The sequence below is a fragment of the Eriocheir sinensis genome, chromosome 28 (genome assembly GCF_024679095.1).
Source record: "Eriocheir sinensis breed Jianghai 21 chromosome 28, ASM2467909v1, whole genome shotgun sequence".
Classification (NCBI taxonomy): Eukaryota; Metazoa; Arthropoda; class Malacostraca; order Decapoda; family Varunidae; genus Eriocheir; species Eriocheir sinensis.
In genome coordinates, this window is record NC_066536.1 from 2881314 (window position 1) to 2900436 (window position 19123).

Sequence of the window (19123 nt, forward strand, 5' to 3'; positions counted from 1 at the left end):
TCTATGAAAAGTTATTGAGTAAAACGAACCGTCAGTCCAAAGAGAAAAAACCGGTTGGAAACAGTCTCGTTCATCCCTCATCAGCAAAGACTTCCTCTCCCTTAAATAATGCAACAACTATGAAAAGTCAGTGAGTTAGACGAACCACCATTCCAAGGAGAAACAAGCGATTCGAAAGAGTCTCGTTCGAAGCAAACTCACGTCAAGGTTAACCGCTTCATTCACATGGGCTCATTAATTAATACTGGCCGGCGTCGAGGCTACACCACACAGGGAAACAGACCCATCCACCTTACTCCGTGTCAGGGGAGAGGGAAGGGGGTCAATGGCGCGGGTAATTGGAACTTAATGGACAAATGGCACAACTTACGGCGCGTAGGCGGGCTGGAGGGCGAGGCAGGCAGCAGCGCGGCACTCGGGGAAGAACTACGGCGTCCTCTTACTGAACTTCCGATTACGTGAGAGTTGCCTGATCCTCTTAGTGGCAGGAATTTCGCGGGATCGAGAAGCACGACTTAAGTTACTTAGAAGGCAGCACGCGCGCACACGCACACACACACTCAACCAACACGCCCGTCAGCCTCCGCGACCCACAGCTACGGTGCGCGAACTGGCGATTTTTGCCCCGCGATTTTTGCCCCGAGGCACGCCGATGACGCCCGTGACGTCACTTTTCTCCAACTCATCCGATTCCTTGCAGCTTTCTCGGTTTTGTGACTCGCGCATATATCTCTACGGTAAGGGAGACAGACCAAGAGGTGGAGGATAAATATATAAAAAAAGGCGCAATGTGGAATTTTGCCATGCCCAGTATGTCTCTGTAATTCCGTGCATTGGAAATCTGTAACGAGCTGATCGGGAGTGAGCGTACGACTATCTGGCCTACTATATAGTGGTGTCGTAGCAGTGTGTGCGTGTGTGTGTGTGTGTGTGTGTGTGTGTGTGTGTGTGTAATGACATTGCCATTGTTTTAAGTGACGGTGAGGCAATCTTTTGGTGGACGTTGGGCGGACCACTCCCGGGCGGCGACGACGACCACTTTACAACAAACCTGGTCACGTGATAAAAGCCGAAGAAACATTGTGATGAGCGTGTGCACGTGAAAGGTGTACACGAACTGGCTGATGAGTGTGTACACGAGGTGATGCACGCACACAGATCACACACAGGCTAGACCAAGGCGTGACAGGTGACGTATGTGTAAACTGATGAGGTGCACACGAGTCAGATGATAAATGTGTACACGTGGTGAGGCGTGTACACGGGTCACCTGATGGGTGTGTGCACATGATGATACGCGTACACAGGACATATACATGTCATATCAATGTGACAGATAATGTATGTGTACATATCATGAGGCTCGTACACAGGCCAGCTGACGAGCGTGTACACACCTGCGGTGCACACGCGAGTCAGCCGACAATACAAACAAAGTGGATGACATCGTGGCGGCGTCGAGGCCACAGGAGCGGCGCCACGTGAGGACTGACAGACAGACAGCTGGTGGTGAGAACGACGACAGCTAACGACAGTGACTACGACGGTGGTGGTGAAGGAGGTGACGCGGTACAGATAGTTAGTGGTGGTGGACACACACACACACACACACACAATCATCAGGTAAGACAACGTTGCTCGGGGGCATCCTTGACGCGCCTCGCCTCCTTTCCTTCGTTCCGCACTATTATTTTTTCTCTCCCATTCCTCTCGTCCTTCATCGAAGAATTTCATTTCCCCCTCGACGCATCTTTCTCTCATTCGGTTCCTCCTTCATGCACGTATTTTTATTTCTCTGGTTTTCCCCTTTGCTCTCCACGTTCTCGTCCTCGTCCTCGTCCACAGATCACAGGGGACATCTTCCACACACACAGAGCCTTCTCGCGGCCTCTCCAGCGATAGCCGATACGTAAGTCAGCTCCGCGAAGAGGGCTAGTTATTGGCAGGGCGCGGGGCAGTCTCGGGCGGGGAGGCGGAGGCGCGGGAGGCCCTGTGGTCGTTACCGACGGTGTATTTTTCCGTCCGCAAGACATTAACTTGACCATCTCGAGGGAGGTCGATGGTGGGTGAGCGGGGAGCCGACGTCGAGTAGCATGAGGAGAGGGAACAAGCAAGATCAGGAGGAGGAGGAGGAGGAAGAGGAAAATGAAAGAGAGGGATAGTAAAATCAGAAAGAGGAGGAGGAAGAGGTGGAGGAGGAGGAGAGCCTGTTGTACTAGGGAACAGTGTGTTTTGATGAGTCTTCTCTTTTTCTCTCTCTTTTCCACACACACACACACACACACACACACACACACACACACGCACGTACTCGGCTTCCCAATATTCCCGGACAGTCACAGTTAGGACGACCATTTGCATACTAGACGTCCATCCCTGAGCTCTGAGGTGGCGGGGAGGTCAAGTTTCTAGTGTGTGTGTGTGTGTGTGTGTGTGTGTGTGTGTGTGTGTGTGTGTGTGTGTGTGTGTGTGTGTGTGTGTGTGTGTGTGTGTGTGTGTGTGTGTGTTTTGACTAAAGAGAAAGACAGAGTAAAGCACCAACAGGCACCACTCTCTCTCTCTCTCTCACACACACACACACACACACAAACACACAGCTTCACCCCGTCAACAAGAAGCCACGGGGGATCCACAAGGGGACGTTCTTGGACCCTGGGTTTTAGTTTTTATGATATGTATGTCGAGGCCTCGTTGACGGAGCTCAGCGGGGCACTCAGTATGGAAGGCGTTGAGGGGATGATGCCGAGGTGTTGCGTCTCAGGTGGTCTGCTGTGTGTAGGTGATGAGAAGAGGTACTACTTGGAAGCTGGTGCTGTGAGGGTGGTGGTGGTGGCTGTAGTTCTAGAGATAGATAGATATATAGATAGATAGAGAATGGACAGACAGTCTTCTTTGACAGACATGACCACAATCCTTGCTCACCTTTCCGTTGCCTGAAATGGGGCGTGATTTTCTCTCTCTCTCTCTCTCTCTCTCTCTCTCTCCGGGTGTACCTAGCAATCACAACAATGAAGGCAGGGCATCATAAATATATAAAAGAGTCACGTAGTCCACCACTGATTCCATTTTTCTCGGAGTATATTTCTGTTTGTTATTAATCTCCTTAATGGACAGACCTCCACCGGGAACCGCGCGCACACACACACACACACACACACACACACACCATAAATGCCTCACTCACGCCCACACCCATCCACTACTCTCACACATTTCAGGCTTCGGGCACCCCCTCACCCCCCTCACCTCGCCTCCAGCCCTGCATATGGATCAGTTTACCGTTTGGCCGCCAGGGTCGTACTGTCACTCACGGCCGGGGCGATTCGACTATATAGATGGGATGGGAGAAAGGGAGAGAGAGAGAGAGAGAGGAGGGAGGAATGATTACGACGGCGGCGGCGGCGTTAGCGGTGGGTTGACGTCCTCTTGAGCACCATTTGTCACGACTGTTATTGTCTCGGCCTTGGAGATAGAGAGAGCGAGAGGGAGAGGCGCCCTTATCACTCTTATCACTGTCTCAAGGGGTCACCGACTGTACACTGAATCTCCATCTCCTTCGTGGTTATCCTTCCCATCGTCTCCTGCCACACATCACACATTGCACTTCGACGGCCACTAGACATTCCTCCTCTTCGTATGTGTCTCTCCTCCTCCTCCTCTTCGTATGTGTCTCTCCTCCTCCTCTTCCTCCTCTTGTTTAGCACTACCTCTCAGCCTCCACCATCTATCCCCTCGTGGCAGCGGGAATGGCGGCTGCATCACGGCGCGGCTGCATCTCTCACGCCCTGCACATGATCACACATCGCCCGCCTGCTTGCCTGTCTGCCTTCCTTCCTTCCTTCCTCCTCGTCTTCCTTCCTGCCTCCTGCCACCTTCCTAATCGCTGCTCCACCGCCGCTGCTGCCCATCTGTTTCCTCCTGGCGCGACAGAGGGGTCGTCTCTCCCTCCCGAAGGTCCTGCAGGTCGTTCTCGTTCCAAGGCATCCCGTTTTTGCTTCGTGTCGTCTTCAAGGGTTTAGTTTACACGACTTTATTGCTGATGTTATTGTTGTTGTTGAATCTTTTCCTTCAACTGCGGAAGTTTTGGTGTTTTGGAGTACTCTTGGTGATTTTCTCTCTCTCTCTCTCTCTCTCTCTCTCTCTCTCTCTCTCGCAGGGTGGGTGGCTAGACGGAACTCTCCTTATGGGCCTGGAGGCAGCAAGGGCGCGTCTCGTCCCCCAGCAGCGGGTGACTCTTGCCCATGCAGCCCACCTCAGACCCATGGTACTCCGCTCTCCTTGCCAGATACTCAGAACACGGCATCAAGTACTCGGTCCTCTTCGGCAGGTACTCGGAGCTCGGGGCCACGTATTCCGGACTGACGGCCAGGTATTCCGGGTTCCTGATGAGGTAATCCGCGTTCTTCCCTGGGTAATCGCAACCCTTCATCAGGAAATCCGGGTTTTTGATGATGAAGTCGGGCGTTCTTGAGAGGAAATCAGGGTTCCTCATGAGCAGGTCGGGGTTTTTGATGAGGTACTCGGGGTCTCGGGCGAGGTAGTCTGGGTTGAGGGCGACGGTGGCGGAGGAGTTGTGGGAGGAGCGGGAGGAGTTGGAGGAGGTGGTCTTGGAGGTGGAGATGGAGGAGGGCGTGGAGCAGCGGCCCAGCGAGTCCTGTGACGCCAACGGTGCCATCGGCGTCCTCTCCCGCAGCGGCACATCACTCTCCACCGACAACCCGGACTGTGTGTGAGAGAGGGAGAAAGAAAGATAGATAGATAGATAGATAGATAGATAGAGATAGAGAGAGAGAGAGAGAGAGAGAGAGAGAGAGAGAGAGAGAGAGAGAGAGAGAGAGAGAGAGAGAGAGAGAGAGAGAGAGAGAGAGAGAGAGAGAGAGAGAGTGTTAATTGCAATATGAGTAAGTATTTTAATTTTAGCATTGCCTTTTGTTCTTCCCTCCCTCCCGCTATCCCTCCCTCCCTCCCTCTCTCCTACTCTCCCTTCCTCCCTCCCTCCCTCCCCATATCGTTTTTTTCTTGTTCACACCCTCAACCACAATGTAAATAATGCTACATATGAAATACAAACACACACACACACACACACACACACACACACACACACACACACACACACACACACACACACACTAAAAATAAACAAATAATAACAAATAGTAAAACAAAAATAGAGGAAATAAACAAAGCAACACAAGGGACGAGAAAACACTGGCGTTGCTCATGTGACAGTGCCAATTAACGCCGAAATATAACGCACGCACGCACGCACATATACACACACTCACACGCACAAAAGTTCGGAACCATTGCCAGTGTTAAGTTTATTTAAATGTGAGACCGGCAACCACTTCACTTGGAAAAAAAGAGTTAAAATAATAAAACTGTGAACTTAAAATGTAACTTCCAACTCTATTTGTCTCTCTCTCTCTCTCTCTCTCTCTCCACCTTTTTATATTAATGGCTTCCACAACCCTCGAGGGACCAGACCGGAAGGATCAAACGTCACAGGTGTTTTAAGGTGTTTCAAAATAAAATATCACCCACCTCGTTTGCCTGACCCTCCATCACCACCACACCTGTTCCCTCCACCTACCCATCTCCTCCGCCGCCGCTGCCTCCACCACCACCTCCACAATCTGTTCCACTTGCTACATTCATATCCTTTTCTCTACTATACTTTCTGTTCTACGTAAACCTTCTATATATACCTTCCAGTTTCACTCTTTATTACGTTGTTTCATCTGTTCTTGTTAGTTATCTATTTATCTATCTATCTGTCTATCTACATATCTATCTATCTGTGTGTGTGTGTGTGTGTGTGTGTGTGTGTGTGTGTGTGTGTGTGTGTGTGTGTGTACCTATCTTTATCCATCTATATATCTATCTATCTGTCAATCTATCTAGCTATCGTTCTACATCTACCTATTTTATGTATCACTACTTACTACTTTTCCACTAATTCCTACCTCTGTCTGTTCCATGTATTCCTCGCGTTGTCTAAATTTAGTCATGCAATTCCAGTCACTCGCTCCGTCTGTAACTTGATCAGTCATTCGTTCTCTCTTAATTGTCGTCATTTACTTCATTCTTTCACGGCTTTTTCTCCCCTCGTGCGCATCCAATATTGCGAAAAAAATAGCCCATAACATTTCCTTTTTTTCAGCCAGTAATCCAATTAAACACAAACATGTATACTCGGCTTGGTTAAACTCAACACCGCCACCATCACCACCACCATCACCATCACCTCCATTCTCTTCACCGTCATCACCACCAGCCGGCGCACCCACCACTCTCTCCCTCAGACTTTACTAGTTAGTTAATTTGTTACAGTTTCCCCTCCACTGTTACCCCTGCATATCCTCTCTCTAATTTTTTCCCTCCCTACTATATAGTTTCTACATTAATTAACCTCTTCACCATTTTTTCTCACTTTCTTTTTCTCTCTCACATACACTTTTTTTTTTTGCATTGTCTCATAATAAACTACATACTTTCCTCCTATTTGTTCCCTCTCTCATTCATTTATTTTCTTTCCTCTTGTTTTCCTGTACAACGTTTTTTCCTTTCTCTCCCTGTCAGTCTTTAACAACCATCCTCTCTCTCTCTCTCTCTCTCTCTCTCTCTCTGTTTGTCTGTCTGTCTGTCTTTCTCTCCACTTACGTTGTTTAGTAATGCCGAAGGAGTGACGTACAGGTTGCCAGTAGTTGTGCCCGAAGACCGCATAAGCTCCTCTTTCTCGCACTCTGACGGAGGAAAGAGCGAAAGATGAGGGGGAGGGAGAGTGAAAGGGAGGGAGGGAATAAAGGAGGAAGGGAGGTACCAAGCAAGACATGAGGATAGGTAAAATGGGAGGGAGGGAAGGAGGAGGAATAAGTAAAAAGAGAGGATAAAGAGAAACAGATGAGTGAAAACAGAAAATAGAGAAAACAGAAGGGATATGAGAATGAGAGTAAGAGACATGATAGAGAATAAGGAAGATAAATAAACGGGAGAGGTGAGAGAGAGGGAGGGAGGGATGGAAGGGAGGAGAGGAGAAAGAGATGAGGAGCGAGGAAGGGAAGGAAGGAAAATGATTGCGTAAAAGGAGAAACGAAATAAAGAGAAAGTAAGAAGAAAGAAAGACCATAGATAAAGAGGGATATAAGGATGAGAGCGAGAGACAGAGGAGAGAGTGAAAAAGGGAGAAAGGGAGGGAGAAAAGGAGAAGTACATAAAAAGAGAAAGTATAAAAAAACGTGATAAGAGAGCAAAAGGGCAGAGAAGGAGATACAAGAATGAAAGTGAGACATAAGAGATAACGAAGAAGGTAGAAGGGAACGCCCGGGAGGAAAGAATGGAAAAGACGTGGGAGGGAAAGAGAGAGGGAGCGTGGGATGAAAGATAAATAAAAAAAAGTTTGAGTGGGAGGAAAGAGGGACTAACGGGCGTTGTTTGAGAGTGGGATAAAAGAAAGATAAAAAAGGGAGACGGAGGGAGAGGGAGAGGGAAGTAAAAGAAGAAAAAAAGGGTTGGAGAGAGAGGGAGAGGGAGAGACAGCGGTGAAGTGAGAGTGAAAGACAGTGAAGGGTGGCCAGATGGATGGATAGATAGATAGATAGATGAATAGATAGATAGATAGATAGAGATAGTCTTTGCTACGTTTATAACTTCCTGAAATCAACAAAGGACAAAATACGTGAGATCCAGTTCTTCTCTTTTTAAAACTTCCTCCTCCTCCTCCTTCTCCTCTTCCTCCTCCCCAACTTCCCCCGTAACTCCCCATCAGAAACAACAGGCGATCGACAGTCTTAAAAATGCGATCAGGGGGTGGAGGTGGAGGAGGAAGAGGAGGAGGAAAAAAAGAAAGATGAATAGGAGATGGAAAAGGAGAAGGATGAGGATGGGGAAGAGAAGAAGAAAGAGGAGGAGGAGGAGGAGGAGGAAGAATAAATTTTTGGGTGGGAAGAGGAAGGGAGAGGGAGAGTTAAGTGGTGGGTGATTGGAAAGAGAACTAAAAGAAGGGAGAGAAAAGGGAGGGAGGAAGAGAGAGGGAGGGAGGTAAAGAAGACAGTCAGCTGGTCGGCAGAGACACGGAAATTGCAAGGCATGGAAGGGAAGACAGAGTTACGAGGAGGAGGAGGAGGAGGAGGAGGAGGAGGAGGAGGAGGAGGAGAAATAAGAAGATAGAAACCCAAATTAACGCGGTCATTAGATTACAAAAGCTGAATATTTGAGAGAGAGAGAGAGAGAGAGAGAGAGAGAGAGAGAGAGAGAGAGAGAGAGAGAGAGAGAGAGAGAGAGAGAGAGAGAGAGAGAGAGAGAGAGAGAGAGAGAGAGAGAGAGAGAGAGAGAGAGAGAGAGAAACACTAAATGCGGGAAGCGGGTATAAAGGGAACGTAAAAATTGATTGACTGGAAGAGGAGGAAGATAAAGAGGATAGAAAAGGAAAAAGGAAAAAGAAAAAGAGGGGGAGACGGAGGAGGAAAAAGAAGAAGAGGGCGAGGAGGAAGAGGAAGAAGAGGGGGAGGAGGAAGAGGAAGAAGAAGAAGAAGGGGGAAGAAGAGGGGAAGGAGAAAGAGAAAACTGAAATAAAAACGAAATGAAATGAAAACGAAAGCAGAAACAAGGCATGGAAAAGAGAAGACCCTGGAATAGCTGGAAGACAGAAAACAAAGAAAAGAAAAAGGCAGAGAAATTAAAATGTGTGGATGGACAGTCGAGGGAGAGAAAAAAAAAGAATAAAAATGGCAACAGGACAGAGACAGTAGCAAGAGGAGGAGAAGGAGGAATAAAAAAAAAAAAAGGGAAGAAGGAGACCACTACCACCACCTTTATTAGCACCACCATCACCATCACCACCATCACCACCACCATCACCACTCACCTCGATTAACGCAGACGATGGTGTGGAGGTCGTGGTTTTCCAGCTCATCCTTCAAGGGCCCCGCGTAGAGAATCTTGGTCCTGCTCTTCCTCCTACCATGTCCCCGCTTCACCAGCAGCACGCCCACGGCCACGCACGCAGACACGGCCACCAGGGAGCCAAGCAGAAGCACTAGAAGGGGCGTGATGCTCAGCAGGGAGGTGTGGGCGTGCGGCGAGACCACTTTATCGGCGGAGGCAGCGGTGGCGGTGTAGTTGAGGGTGACAGGGGGACTGGAGCCGCGGGAGTTTGCTGCAGTGACGGTGAGGGAGTATTGTGTCCTCAGCTTGAGCCTGGGGGAGGAGGGGGGCGTGTCAGGGGGAGGAGAAGGGCAAAGGGGGTGAAAAGAGGCGCATCTGAGGGGTTGTGCAAAGGCTTAAAGTTGAGAAAGGGGCGTTTGAATGGGTGAGGCGGGGTGAAGGGGGACAAGAGAGGGCGTTTTAGAATATGAGGTGGGGAGAAACGAGGGAGCGAGTGGATCTATGCGTGGAGTGGGGGGGGGGGGGAGGGGGGGGCGGTGAAGAGAGAGGGAGCGAGAGGAGGAGGTAAGAGCAATGACTAGTAATTATGCCTACAGGGACGAAGGGAGGCGAGTGTTAATGGAAGAGGAGGTGGAACAACGAGGTGTGTGTGTGTGTGAGAGTGCGTGCGTGTGTGTGTGTGCGTGTGTGTGTGCGTGTGTGTGTGTGTAAAGAAATATATGCAGGTGTACTTAGGTGTGCAGATGTAAACACGTGTTTGTATGCAGGTGTGAGGGTGGGAAGGTGTAACTGGGTGAAAGTGAAAAGGTGAAAGCAGGTGTTCTACAGGTGTGAATGCGTAACTAACCCCGTAATGATGAAGAGCGGGTCAGAGGCATGTCTAAAGGCCTCCAACACCTCCTCCTTGGCCGCCTGTCGCACCTCCAACGTGAAGGTCTGGTTGAGTCCTCCGTCCCAGCCCGGGGAGCAGGTCAGCACCACGTAGCTCGCCGGCATGGTGGAGTTGCGCTCAGCCCGACACCCGTGCACCGCCTCGGGCTTGGCTGAGTCGAGGGGATGAGAGGGTGAAGGGTCAGGGTGAGGACGAGAACAGGGGACGGAAAAATAATTGAGTGAGGGTTAAAAGATGCAGGTGGCAGTAGGAAAAGGAAAAGATATAAAGAAAAAGAGGAGTACGGTCGGACATAGGGGGATATGGAGAGGAAGAAGCAGATAAAATGGGGAGCGGTAAAAAAAAAAGTTATGTTTAATATTAGAGGCTCCACGTGGAGAAGGAAAACGGGAAAAGGTATATGGGAAAAGGGGGACAGGCAGACAAACAGAGAAGGGAAAAATAGGGAGGGGGAGAGGCAGGGAGGACAGGGACGAAAAATATGAAATGAGTGAGAGAAATGGTGCATGCGTGAGGGAATTCTGGAGGAAACAAGTGGAAAAAATGGCAAAATGGAACATGGAAGATAGACTGAAAAGTATACACACACACACGCACACACACACACACACACACACACACACACACACACACCTGCAGGGATCACGCGGAACACACAGGGTCGCCGCTGCTGCCCCACTCGGTTGGTCGCCCAGCACAGCAGCTCCCCGAAGTCGTGGTGTGTTTGCGGCGTGTAGCGCACCATAGATCGCCGGCCCACGCTGCTGGACAGGTTCAGTGCCACGTCCACCACGCCCGTCGACGTGTTCACCGCCCACCTGTAGAGCAAGACAACACCTAGTGAGTGGCGCCGCTGGTACAACTACTCCCAGAATTGTCGGAGGCTTAACGAACGACGCGACAGTGACTAAGCTAAAATTAGAGAGGAGAGACGCTGCTGGTGAAGACTCGCGGAAGTTTCAGACCATTTTCATATTACTTCATGTTCTGGCGTAAGACTGACTTTAATGGCTGACTGTACAAAGCCTACTCAGCGCCACTGGGATGGACAACACCTCAGTGGCTCCTGGATGAGAAAATCCCTCTCACCGTCTTTCTTCTTCGTTTAACGTCCTCATTTTCCCTTATATTTTTATGGCAAGTGAGACAGACCAAGGGAAAAAAGAACGGTAAGGTAAGAATGCCCAAAACACGCTGCCCAAATAAATGGAGAAGGATGAAAAAAAAAAAAACGATCGAGGGGATGCAAAAATTATCTCCCTTGTGCCGCGGTAACTTTACTCTCAAAAAAATTATCTCCCGCGTTGCCGACGAGTAATTATCTCCCATCTGTGTCGAGGTAATGAGATATGCTTCTTGCCGCGCCACCTGGAGGAAAGAAAACTGTCCCTCAGCGCAGCATAATGACCAGCGAGGCGCCAAACGGTCGGGGAGTTTTCTTAATGACGTGTAAGCGTGACGGCGGGGCGAGAAAAACAAACACAGCAAAGCATCGAGTTACCGTGCTGCTCACAACACACTGGCGAAAAAGAAAAAAACAAACAAACAATTGCGTCATATCACGTTTTTCTTTAAGCGTTATTAAGATAGACAAACATACACACACACACACACACACACACACACACACACACACACACACACACACACGTTAAAAGAGACAAACATCACAATTTCTTAAGCCAAAACAAAGAGCAGTCTGAATTCCGACACAGCATTGACAACTTGATGACTTATGACTCGTGAAATTGATGCAAAAAAACAGCGACATGTATGCTTGCTGTTTGTTCCTGAGCGCTGTCGCGGCGTATTTATGGTGACTGCGGAGTATAACCTCTAAATAACGAGTTAACACATGTACGTATGAAGATCGTTCTCCTCTCCCTCTCTCTTTCCCTTCCCCCTTCCTCCTTTCACTCACAGACATTTTAGGAGGAGAAAAAGCAATGCTGTTCATTTTTTTTTCTACATCTTCGTTTTCTGTTTATTTTATTTTATTTTATTTATTTATTTTTTCTTTTACTTCTGCCGTCATCCACCTTCGTCCCCTTTTTCCTCCCCTTGCACATGTTCATTTTGCAAGAAGGAGGCTTTGCGTTTTTATTTCCATTTTTTTCTCCATTTTCGATTTTTTTTATTTGTTTTTATTTTTCTCACGTGCCGCCCTCCAGGAACACGATATCACGACTCGCTCCCTTAAATTCGACAACCTATTTCCTACCCATCCGTCACCTTCATTACTCTTATACGTCATTATCTACTTTCTATATATACCTTTACCTGTCATTATCTCATACCCATCATCTATACCTGTTCCCCTTACCTGTTGACCCACTGCCTACCCACCCGTCACCTTTATTACTCTTATACGTCATTATCTACTTTCTATATATCCCTTTACCTGTCATTATCTCATACCCATCATCTATACCTGTTCCCCTTACCTGTTGACCCACTGCCTACGCACCTGTCACCTTCATTACTGTAATTCGTCACTATCTAACCTCTTCTAGACATCCCCTTCGCTGTCACTATCTCATACCTATCATCTACATCTTTTTCCATTACCTGTTGACCCACTTCCTACGCACGTCACCTTCACTAATCTCTATCCTTCACTATCTTTCCCTCGCCCCTGTCACTCCATCTTCAGCCACCTTCACCTTCCTCTAACAGGCACCTTCATTTCTATCTCGTATACATGTCACAATCTGCCCAATCTCCTTTCCTCTCTATATCTGTACCGCGCATCCGTCACACCCTGCACACCTGTAACTCCATGTACCTGCCCATCTAACTTCTCCTTCTATCCTACTGTCGCCTTTATTTCCATCTCCAATATCTGTCACATCTGTCACTTTGATCCTGTCACAGCCTCGCCACCTACGCTCCTCTCAACACCTGACATTCAATACTTTTCAGCCCCACACCTGTGCCTTATATATGTTCCTCAACACCTGCCACTACCTGTCCACCCACGTTTGTAATCTATGCGTGTCCCTAAACATCTGTCACACTCCCTGTCCACTCACATCTGTACCCTTTCTCTGTTTCTTTTACACCTGTCACTATTTAATTTTTTTACAGCAAGGGAGGCAGCTTGAGGGCAAAAACAACAACAACAACAACAAAAGCCAGCTAGTCGCAGCTCCAATTGTCCATCGACGTCTTTACCAAACAAGTGAAAGAAGTGAAGTACTAAATAAATGGTCAACAATCGATGTAGTTTGGGTTTAGTTAAAGATTCAGTGGTTCAAGTTACGTGGAGACTGACCGGCACTCCTACACCGGCTTCCATAACAATCGTGTACCATAAGGAAACCCTTCAAGAAAATGCCCTCTACTTGCTCCAAAAATTATACACCTGTCCACACCCGTCACGCTACCTGTCCACCCATTTCTATGCCCTACACGTGTGCCTCAACGCCCGTCACTCTACCTGTCAACTTCCACCTGTCAGCCACACCTACCAGCAGCCTCCACACGACGGCACATTCCAACAACTGAGGAAGGCACTTGCTCTTCACACACGCGATAAAAACAAACGTAAAGTGAAGGAGACTGAAGATAGACGCGAGGAAGGAGGAGGAGGATTAGGAGGAGGAAAAGGAGGAGCAACACCCACCTGAAAGACGAGGGCTCGGGGTAGGATTGCACCTGGCAGGGCACGTGGAGCTGCTCGTGCCTCGCCGCGCCGTACACCGTCTGCTGGCCATCGGTACAGGTCGGCGGAACTGTTGGGGGAGAAGGAACGAGAAGAGCGTGAGGGCGGCTGACGCAGAGACGGTGACATGAGTGAAGAAAGAGGAAAACATCTTAAATTGTATCAACAGTTATGCAGACAGAAAGGATATAGTGAAAGCGACAGAGAAGAGTGTGAGGGCGGCTGACGCAGAGACGGTGACATGGATGAAGAAAGAGGAAAACATCTTAAATTGTATCAACAGTTATGCGGACAGAAAGAATATAGTGAAAGCGACGGACGACAGCGAAACAGACACCTGAATATATTTGTGAGTCTACGAGAAATGCATACACACACAAAATATAGAAAAAAAAGGAAATTGAAAAGGAAAATACAGCGTGAGACGAAAAGCGAGACGAGACAAGACAGCAGACAGAGGACGGACGGAAGGGTTTAGCGTTAGGGACGTAAGCCTTGCAGCCAGGGACAGGATGCGGAGAAACAGGCAAAACAGAAAGTGAGGAAAAAGTGGGAAAAGCAGAGGACAAACACCAGCCATCCCACCCCCCAAAGAACACAGAAAACAGCCAAGGGAGTAAAAAAGTGAGGACATACGTACAGACAACCACCCAACCAGACACCCACACAGACACTCCCAGACAGACAGACAGACACACCCGCAGACAAAGAACCAAGGCAGAGGAGAGGAATTACGGTCACAGCTCTTCCAGTCCAGCCAACAGCCAGGCCGCGCAAGACACCCACACAGACAGGCGGATAAAGGGAGGAAGAGAAACACACACGCGATGAAAGTGGCTGCAAAGACGGATACACGCGGAGACAGGGAGAGAGGGAGAGAGACAGAGGGAGACAGGCGGACAGACTTATGCAAACACACTACCCTGCCTGTTGCCCGCGTTCTCCGTCGCATAAATATTCGGACAATACGTATTAAGATAAATGAGACGCGATTTGGGAGCCAACACTGGAGGGCAGGAAGGGACGGACGAACGAAAGGTCAAACGGATGCAAAGACAGACAGACAGATAGACGGACGGACGTAAAAATCTGGCATCGGACACAGACTAACGAGGGAGAAAGGACAATAAACAGCGGGAAAAATGTGATAGATAAATGAGAGAGAGAGAGAGAGAGAGAGAGAGAGAGAGAGAGAGAGAGAGAGAGAGAGAGAGAGAGAGAGAGAGAGAGAGAGAGAGAGAGAGAGAGAGAGAGAGAGAGAGAGAGAGAGAGAGAGAGAGAGAGAGAGAGAGAGAGAGAGAGAGAGAGAGAGAGAGAGAGAGAGAGAGTGGTGTCCCAAGGGTGATGTCAAGGCTGACCGAAAGAAAATGTAGAAAATGGGAAATACAAGGATGGGGAGACACAAGGGAAGGGTAAGAGTGAAACGAAAGAGAGAGAGAGAGAGAGAGAGAGAGAGAGAGAGAGAGAGAGAGAGAGAGAGAGAGAGAGAGAGAGAGAGAGAGAGAGAGAGAGAGAGAGAGAGAGAGAGAGAGAGAGAGAGAGAGAGAGAAAGCCGAATGACAGAAGAAGGAAATGGCGAAACAAATGAAGGAGGGGGAGAGAAGAAAAGAAGGCTAAAAGAAGAAGAGGGGGAGAGAGAAAGAGGCTAAAGAAGATAGAGGAATGGAAAGAAGGAGAGGATAAAAGGAGGGCAATGAGAGGCAGGGAGAGGAGGGTGGAGGAAGAAAGATTGCGTGGGCGGCCGGGAGGGGAGAAGGGGAGAGAATAGGGAGGTAAAAAAAGGAGGAAGGAGGGAGGAGATGAAGGAAGGAACTAGACTGCTAAAGAGGCCGCTTGTGGTGAATGGAAGCTAATGTATGAAAGGAGAGAGAGAGAGAGAGAGAGAGAGAGAGAGAGAGAGAGAGAGAGAGAGAGAGAGAGAGAGAGAGAGAGAGAGAGAGAGAGAGAGAGAGAGAGAGAGAGAGAGAGAGAGAGAGAGAGATACATTCAAAGGGATCAAGGGACCAAAGGGCATTGATAACGATAAGAGTAATAATTAAAGGTTGGTAATAATAATAATAATAATAATAATAATAATAACAATAATAATAATAATAATAATAATAATAATAATAATAATAGAATGTAGAAGAAAGAGGAAAAGCAGAAAATAATAAACAAAGAAGAAACAAGGAAAGAAAATGAGAGTGAAATAAAAGGAAAACAAAGAAATATCGTGAACAAGGAGAGAGAAAAAGGAGGAGGAGGAGGAGGAGGAGGAGGAAGAGGAGACTAACAAAGGAAAAAATGAAGGAAGAGAAAGGCGTTGGGGAGGGAGACGCGGCTTGACAGGCAGATTGAAAGAAGGACAGCAAAGGAAAAGCAAAACAAAAAACAAAACAAAACAAAAAAACAAATATAAGAAGACACGTAAAAAACAAAAACAAAAACAAGTAGCAGAAGAAGTAGAAGAAGAAGAAGAAGAAGAGGCAACAAACTATTATGAAAGATACAAGAACATAAACTTAAAGAACCACAGCATAAAAAAAATGATGGGAAAGGAAACGACGATATAAAAAACAATGATAAACACGAGATGAAGAAAAAAAAAGTCTAGTAAATACATGACAAAGAAGAGGAGGAACATATAACAAAAAACAGAAAGGATAATACGGCAGAACTCAGACACAATAAAGAAGAACAAGCAATAAGGAATACTGAATGAAGGAGGAAATAATATAAGGCGACAAAGAAGAAAGACGAGGAGGAGAAAATGAGAAACAATATGGAAACCGAAATGCGGACGAGAAAGAGATATAACATAACCGAGAAAGCGAAAACTAAGTGAAGAAAAGAAGGAGCCGCGGTAAGAGGAGGAGGAGGAGGAGGAGGAGGAGGAGGGATATGAGGATGGAAGTGAAAGAAACGAGACAGGGGAGAGCAGAGAGAGAGAAAGAGAGAGAGTGAGAGAGAGTGAGAAGGGAAAGCAAGAGGAAGGTAAAGAAGAGGTGGTGGAAAATTAGAGAGATGCTGGTGATGAGGAGTAAAAGAAGAAGAAGAAGAAGAAGAAGAAGAAGAAGAAGAAGAAGAAGAAGAAGAAGAAAAAAACGATGAAAAGATGATGCAGTCCAAGAATTCGAACTCGAACAAAAGAGTGGAAAAAGAAAACAAAATAAAAGGATGATAATGATGAAGAGGGGGAAGTGGAGGAGGAAAATAAGCAGGACAATAGGAAGGAAAAAAAAATAAGGAAAAAAAAAGCACGACGTAAATAACAATGAAAACCATGACAACGATACATCAGCATATAAGTACAAGGTTCACTGGAGCTGCCTTGTACAGGTCTACCGGCCTCTTGCAGACTCCTTACGTTCTTATGTTCTTTAAGAAGAGAAGGAGGAAGAACAAGAACGAGATAACAATAACAAAAAAAGGGAGTGGAAGAAATAAAACAAGGAAAGGATTATAATGAGGAAAAAAACAATGATGACGAGGAAAAAAGAATGACAAAAATAACATCGAACACCATGACAACGAAACACACCTTCTTCTTCTTCTTCCGCAGCGTTATTACGTCTACGGGGTCGCTGTTTTTGATGAGTCTCCTCCATCTAACCCTGTCCTCCGCTACCTCAAGGTCCAACGAAACACACCAACAGGTAAGAAAGACCCAAGTGAGCCCAACAACCCTCCTCCTCCCCCACCCAACACCCAGGAAGCAACACTCACACATGACGGCCAGGTGCAGGGCGTTGGAGGTGCGGGCGCCCTCGGTGTTGGCGGCGGCGCAGGTGTAGTGCCCCGTGGAGGCCCTCGTGACCCCCTCCAGCACCAGCCTGTCCTCCACGACGCGCACTCCCATCGAATTGTTGGTCCGGAGCGGCACACCCTGGGGAGAAGGAGGAAGAGGTGGTGGTGGTGGTGGTGATAGTGGTGGTGGTGGTGGTGGTGATAGTGGTGGTGGTGGTGGGAGGTGGTAATGGTGGTGGTGGGTGGTGGTAATGGTGGTCAGGGATAAAGAAAAAGAAGAAAAAGAAGAAAAAGAAAAAGATGAAGAAGAAGAGAAGGAGGAGGAGGAGGAGGAGGAAAATATAGAGGGTCAGGAAGGGTGAAAAAAGGAAACAGAGGAGAAGAAAAAAGAAGAAAAAAAGAAAAGGAGAAGAAGAAAAAGATGATGAAGAATGAGGTGGTGGTGATGGTACGTAGGGAGTGCAGTGTGTGTGTGTGTGTGTGTGTGTGTGTGTGTGTGTGTGTGTGTGTGTGTGTGTGCAGGGAGGGGGGGTAAGGGAGGGGTAGTGGTGTGTGGAGGGGGTGGTGTTTTTGTTGGGGGTATGTGCATATTTGTTGTTGTGTGTAGTGTGTGTGTGTGTGTGTGTGTGTGTGTGTGTGTGTGTGTGTGTGTGTGTGTGTGTGTGCATGATACGACAGACAGACAAAGACAGACAAACAGATACAGTTAGACGGACAGACACAGACAGAACGACAGAAATACCAACATAAAAGGAAAAAAAAATACAAAGACAGAGGAGAGAGAATTCTAAGACGAGGAACAGAAAGGTATGGAGGGAAGAGGAAGAGAAGGGGGGAGAAGGGGGGTATAGGGGTGAAGAGAAGAGAAGCCGAACCGAAGGGGATTTGAAGGGGAGAGAGAAGAGGAGAAAATAAAGGAGGCTGTGTCGTTGGAGTTAAAAGGGAGAGAGTGAGAGAAAGAATAGCAAGAGGATAATGGGAACGACGTGGGTTTGAAGGGGGAAGAAGGAAGAGAGGGAGAGAGGAAGGGAGGGAGGGAAGGACGGAAGGAGGCGGCAAAGAAAGAGGGAGGAAAAGAAGTGAGGCAAAGGAATGGTAGGGCGGTGAGGGTCTTGAGATTGACGAAGGAAGGGAAGAGGAGGAGGAGGAGGAGGAGGAGGAGGAGGAAAACAAAGGAAAGGGTCAGGAAGGGTAAAAGAGGGAACTGAAAGGAAGAGGGCCATAACCATCTTCAGTAGCGGAGGAGGAGGAGGAGGAAGAAGAAGAAGAAGAAGAGGAGGTAAAGGTATATGGGAGGGTCATTAGGCCTGTGTTACCTGCTGAAGGCCTAGGAGGTGAATCTCTTTGAGGACAAATTAACAGCAGCAAAAAAAAACATTGATTTTCTCCCTCGAGGCCGTGGCGTGTGTTATTATCATGCAAATTGTTCCCGCCCTTTTTTCTTTTTTTTGTCGCGCCCTCTTCTCCCCTTCTTCCCAGCTTCCTCTCTCTCTTCCTTATAATTTCCTGTTTTAAATTGTTATCTTTCCTCCTCCTTATTTCCCTCTCACTTCATTAATTTCTTCCTCTCATCAACTTTATTCCCCTCCTCCTGCTTTCTACTCTCTCTCTCTTACTCTCTTTCTTCTGTTTTATCTTTCTTCACTTGTTATCCTTAATTCTCCCTATCTCCCTCTCACAAGCTTCCTCCCTCTCTCCCTTCCTCACTCTTTTCCATTTCTTCACGTCTCTCCCTCTCCCTGTTTCCTATCTTTTCTTTTTCTCCACTGTCAATCCCTCCTCCTCCTTTTCAATTCCATTTTATCTCTCCCAAACTTTCTTCTCATCTCCATATCTCTCTCTCGCCTCTCCTTTCTTTTCTTTACTCTCCTTCGCCTATCTCCTTTCTTTTATTCTTTTGCGTTTTCAGTTTCTCCTTTTTTTTTGTTTACTCTTAGGTTTGTTTTCTT

General features: G+C 47.6%; 1 protein-coding gene across 1 annotated transcript in view; it reads right to left on the reverse strand.

Annotated features, from left to right (window-relative positions):
- The window catches only part of LOC127004360 (nephrin-like), a gene marked incomplete at its 5' end in the record, with an annotated part of 35782 nt that overhangs the window by 377 nt on the left and 16282 nt on the right, over positions 1–19123 (reverse strand). The window contains 7 exon segments of the mRNA XM_050871976.1: positions 1–4723; positions 6667–6749; positions 8870–9201; positions 9737–9932; positions 10415–10599; positions 13407–13515; positions 17154–17313. The exon segment at positions 1–4723 is cut by the window's left edge and continues 377 nt beyond it. Of these exon segments, the coding sequence (XP_050727933.1) occupies positions 4166–4723; positions 6667–6749; positions 8870–9201; positions 9737–9932; positions 10415–10599; positions 13407–13515; positions 17154–17313 (1623 nt within the window).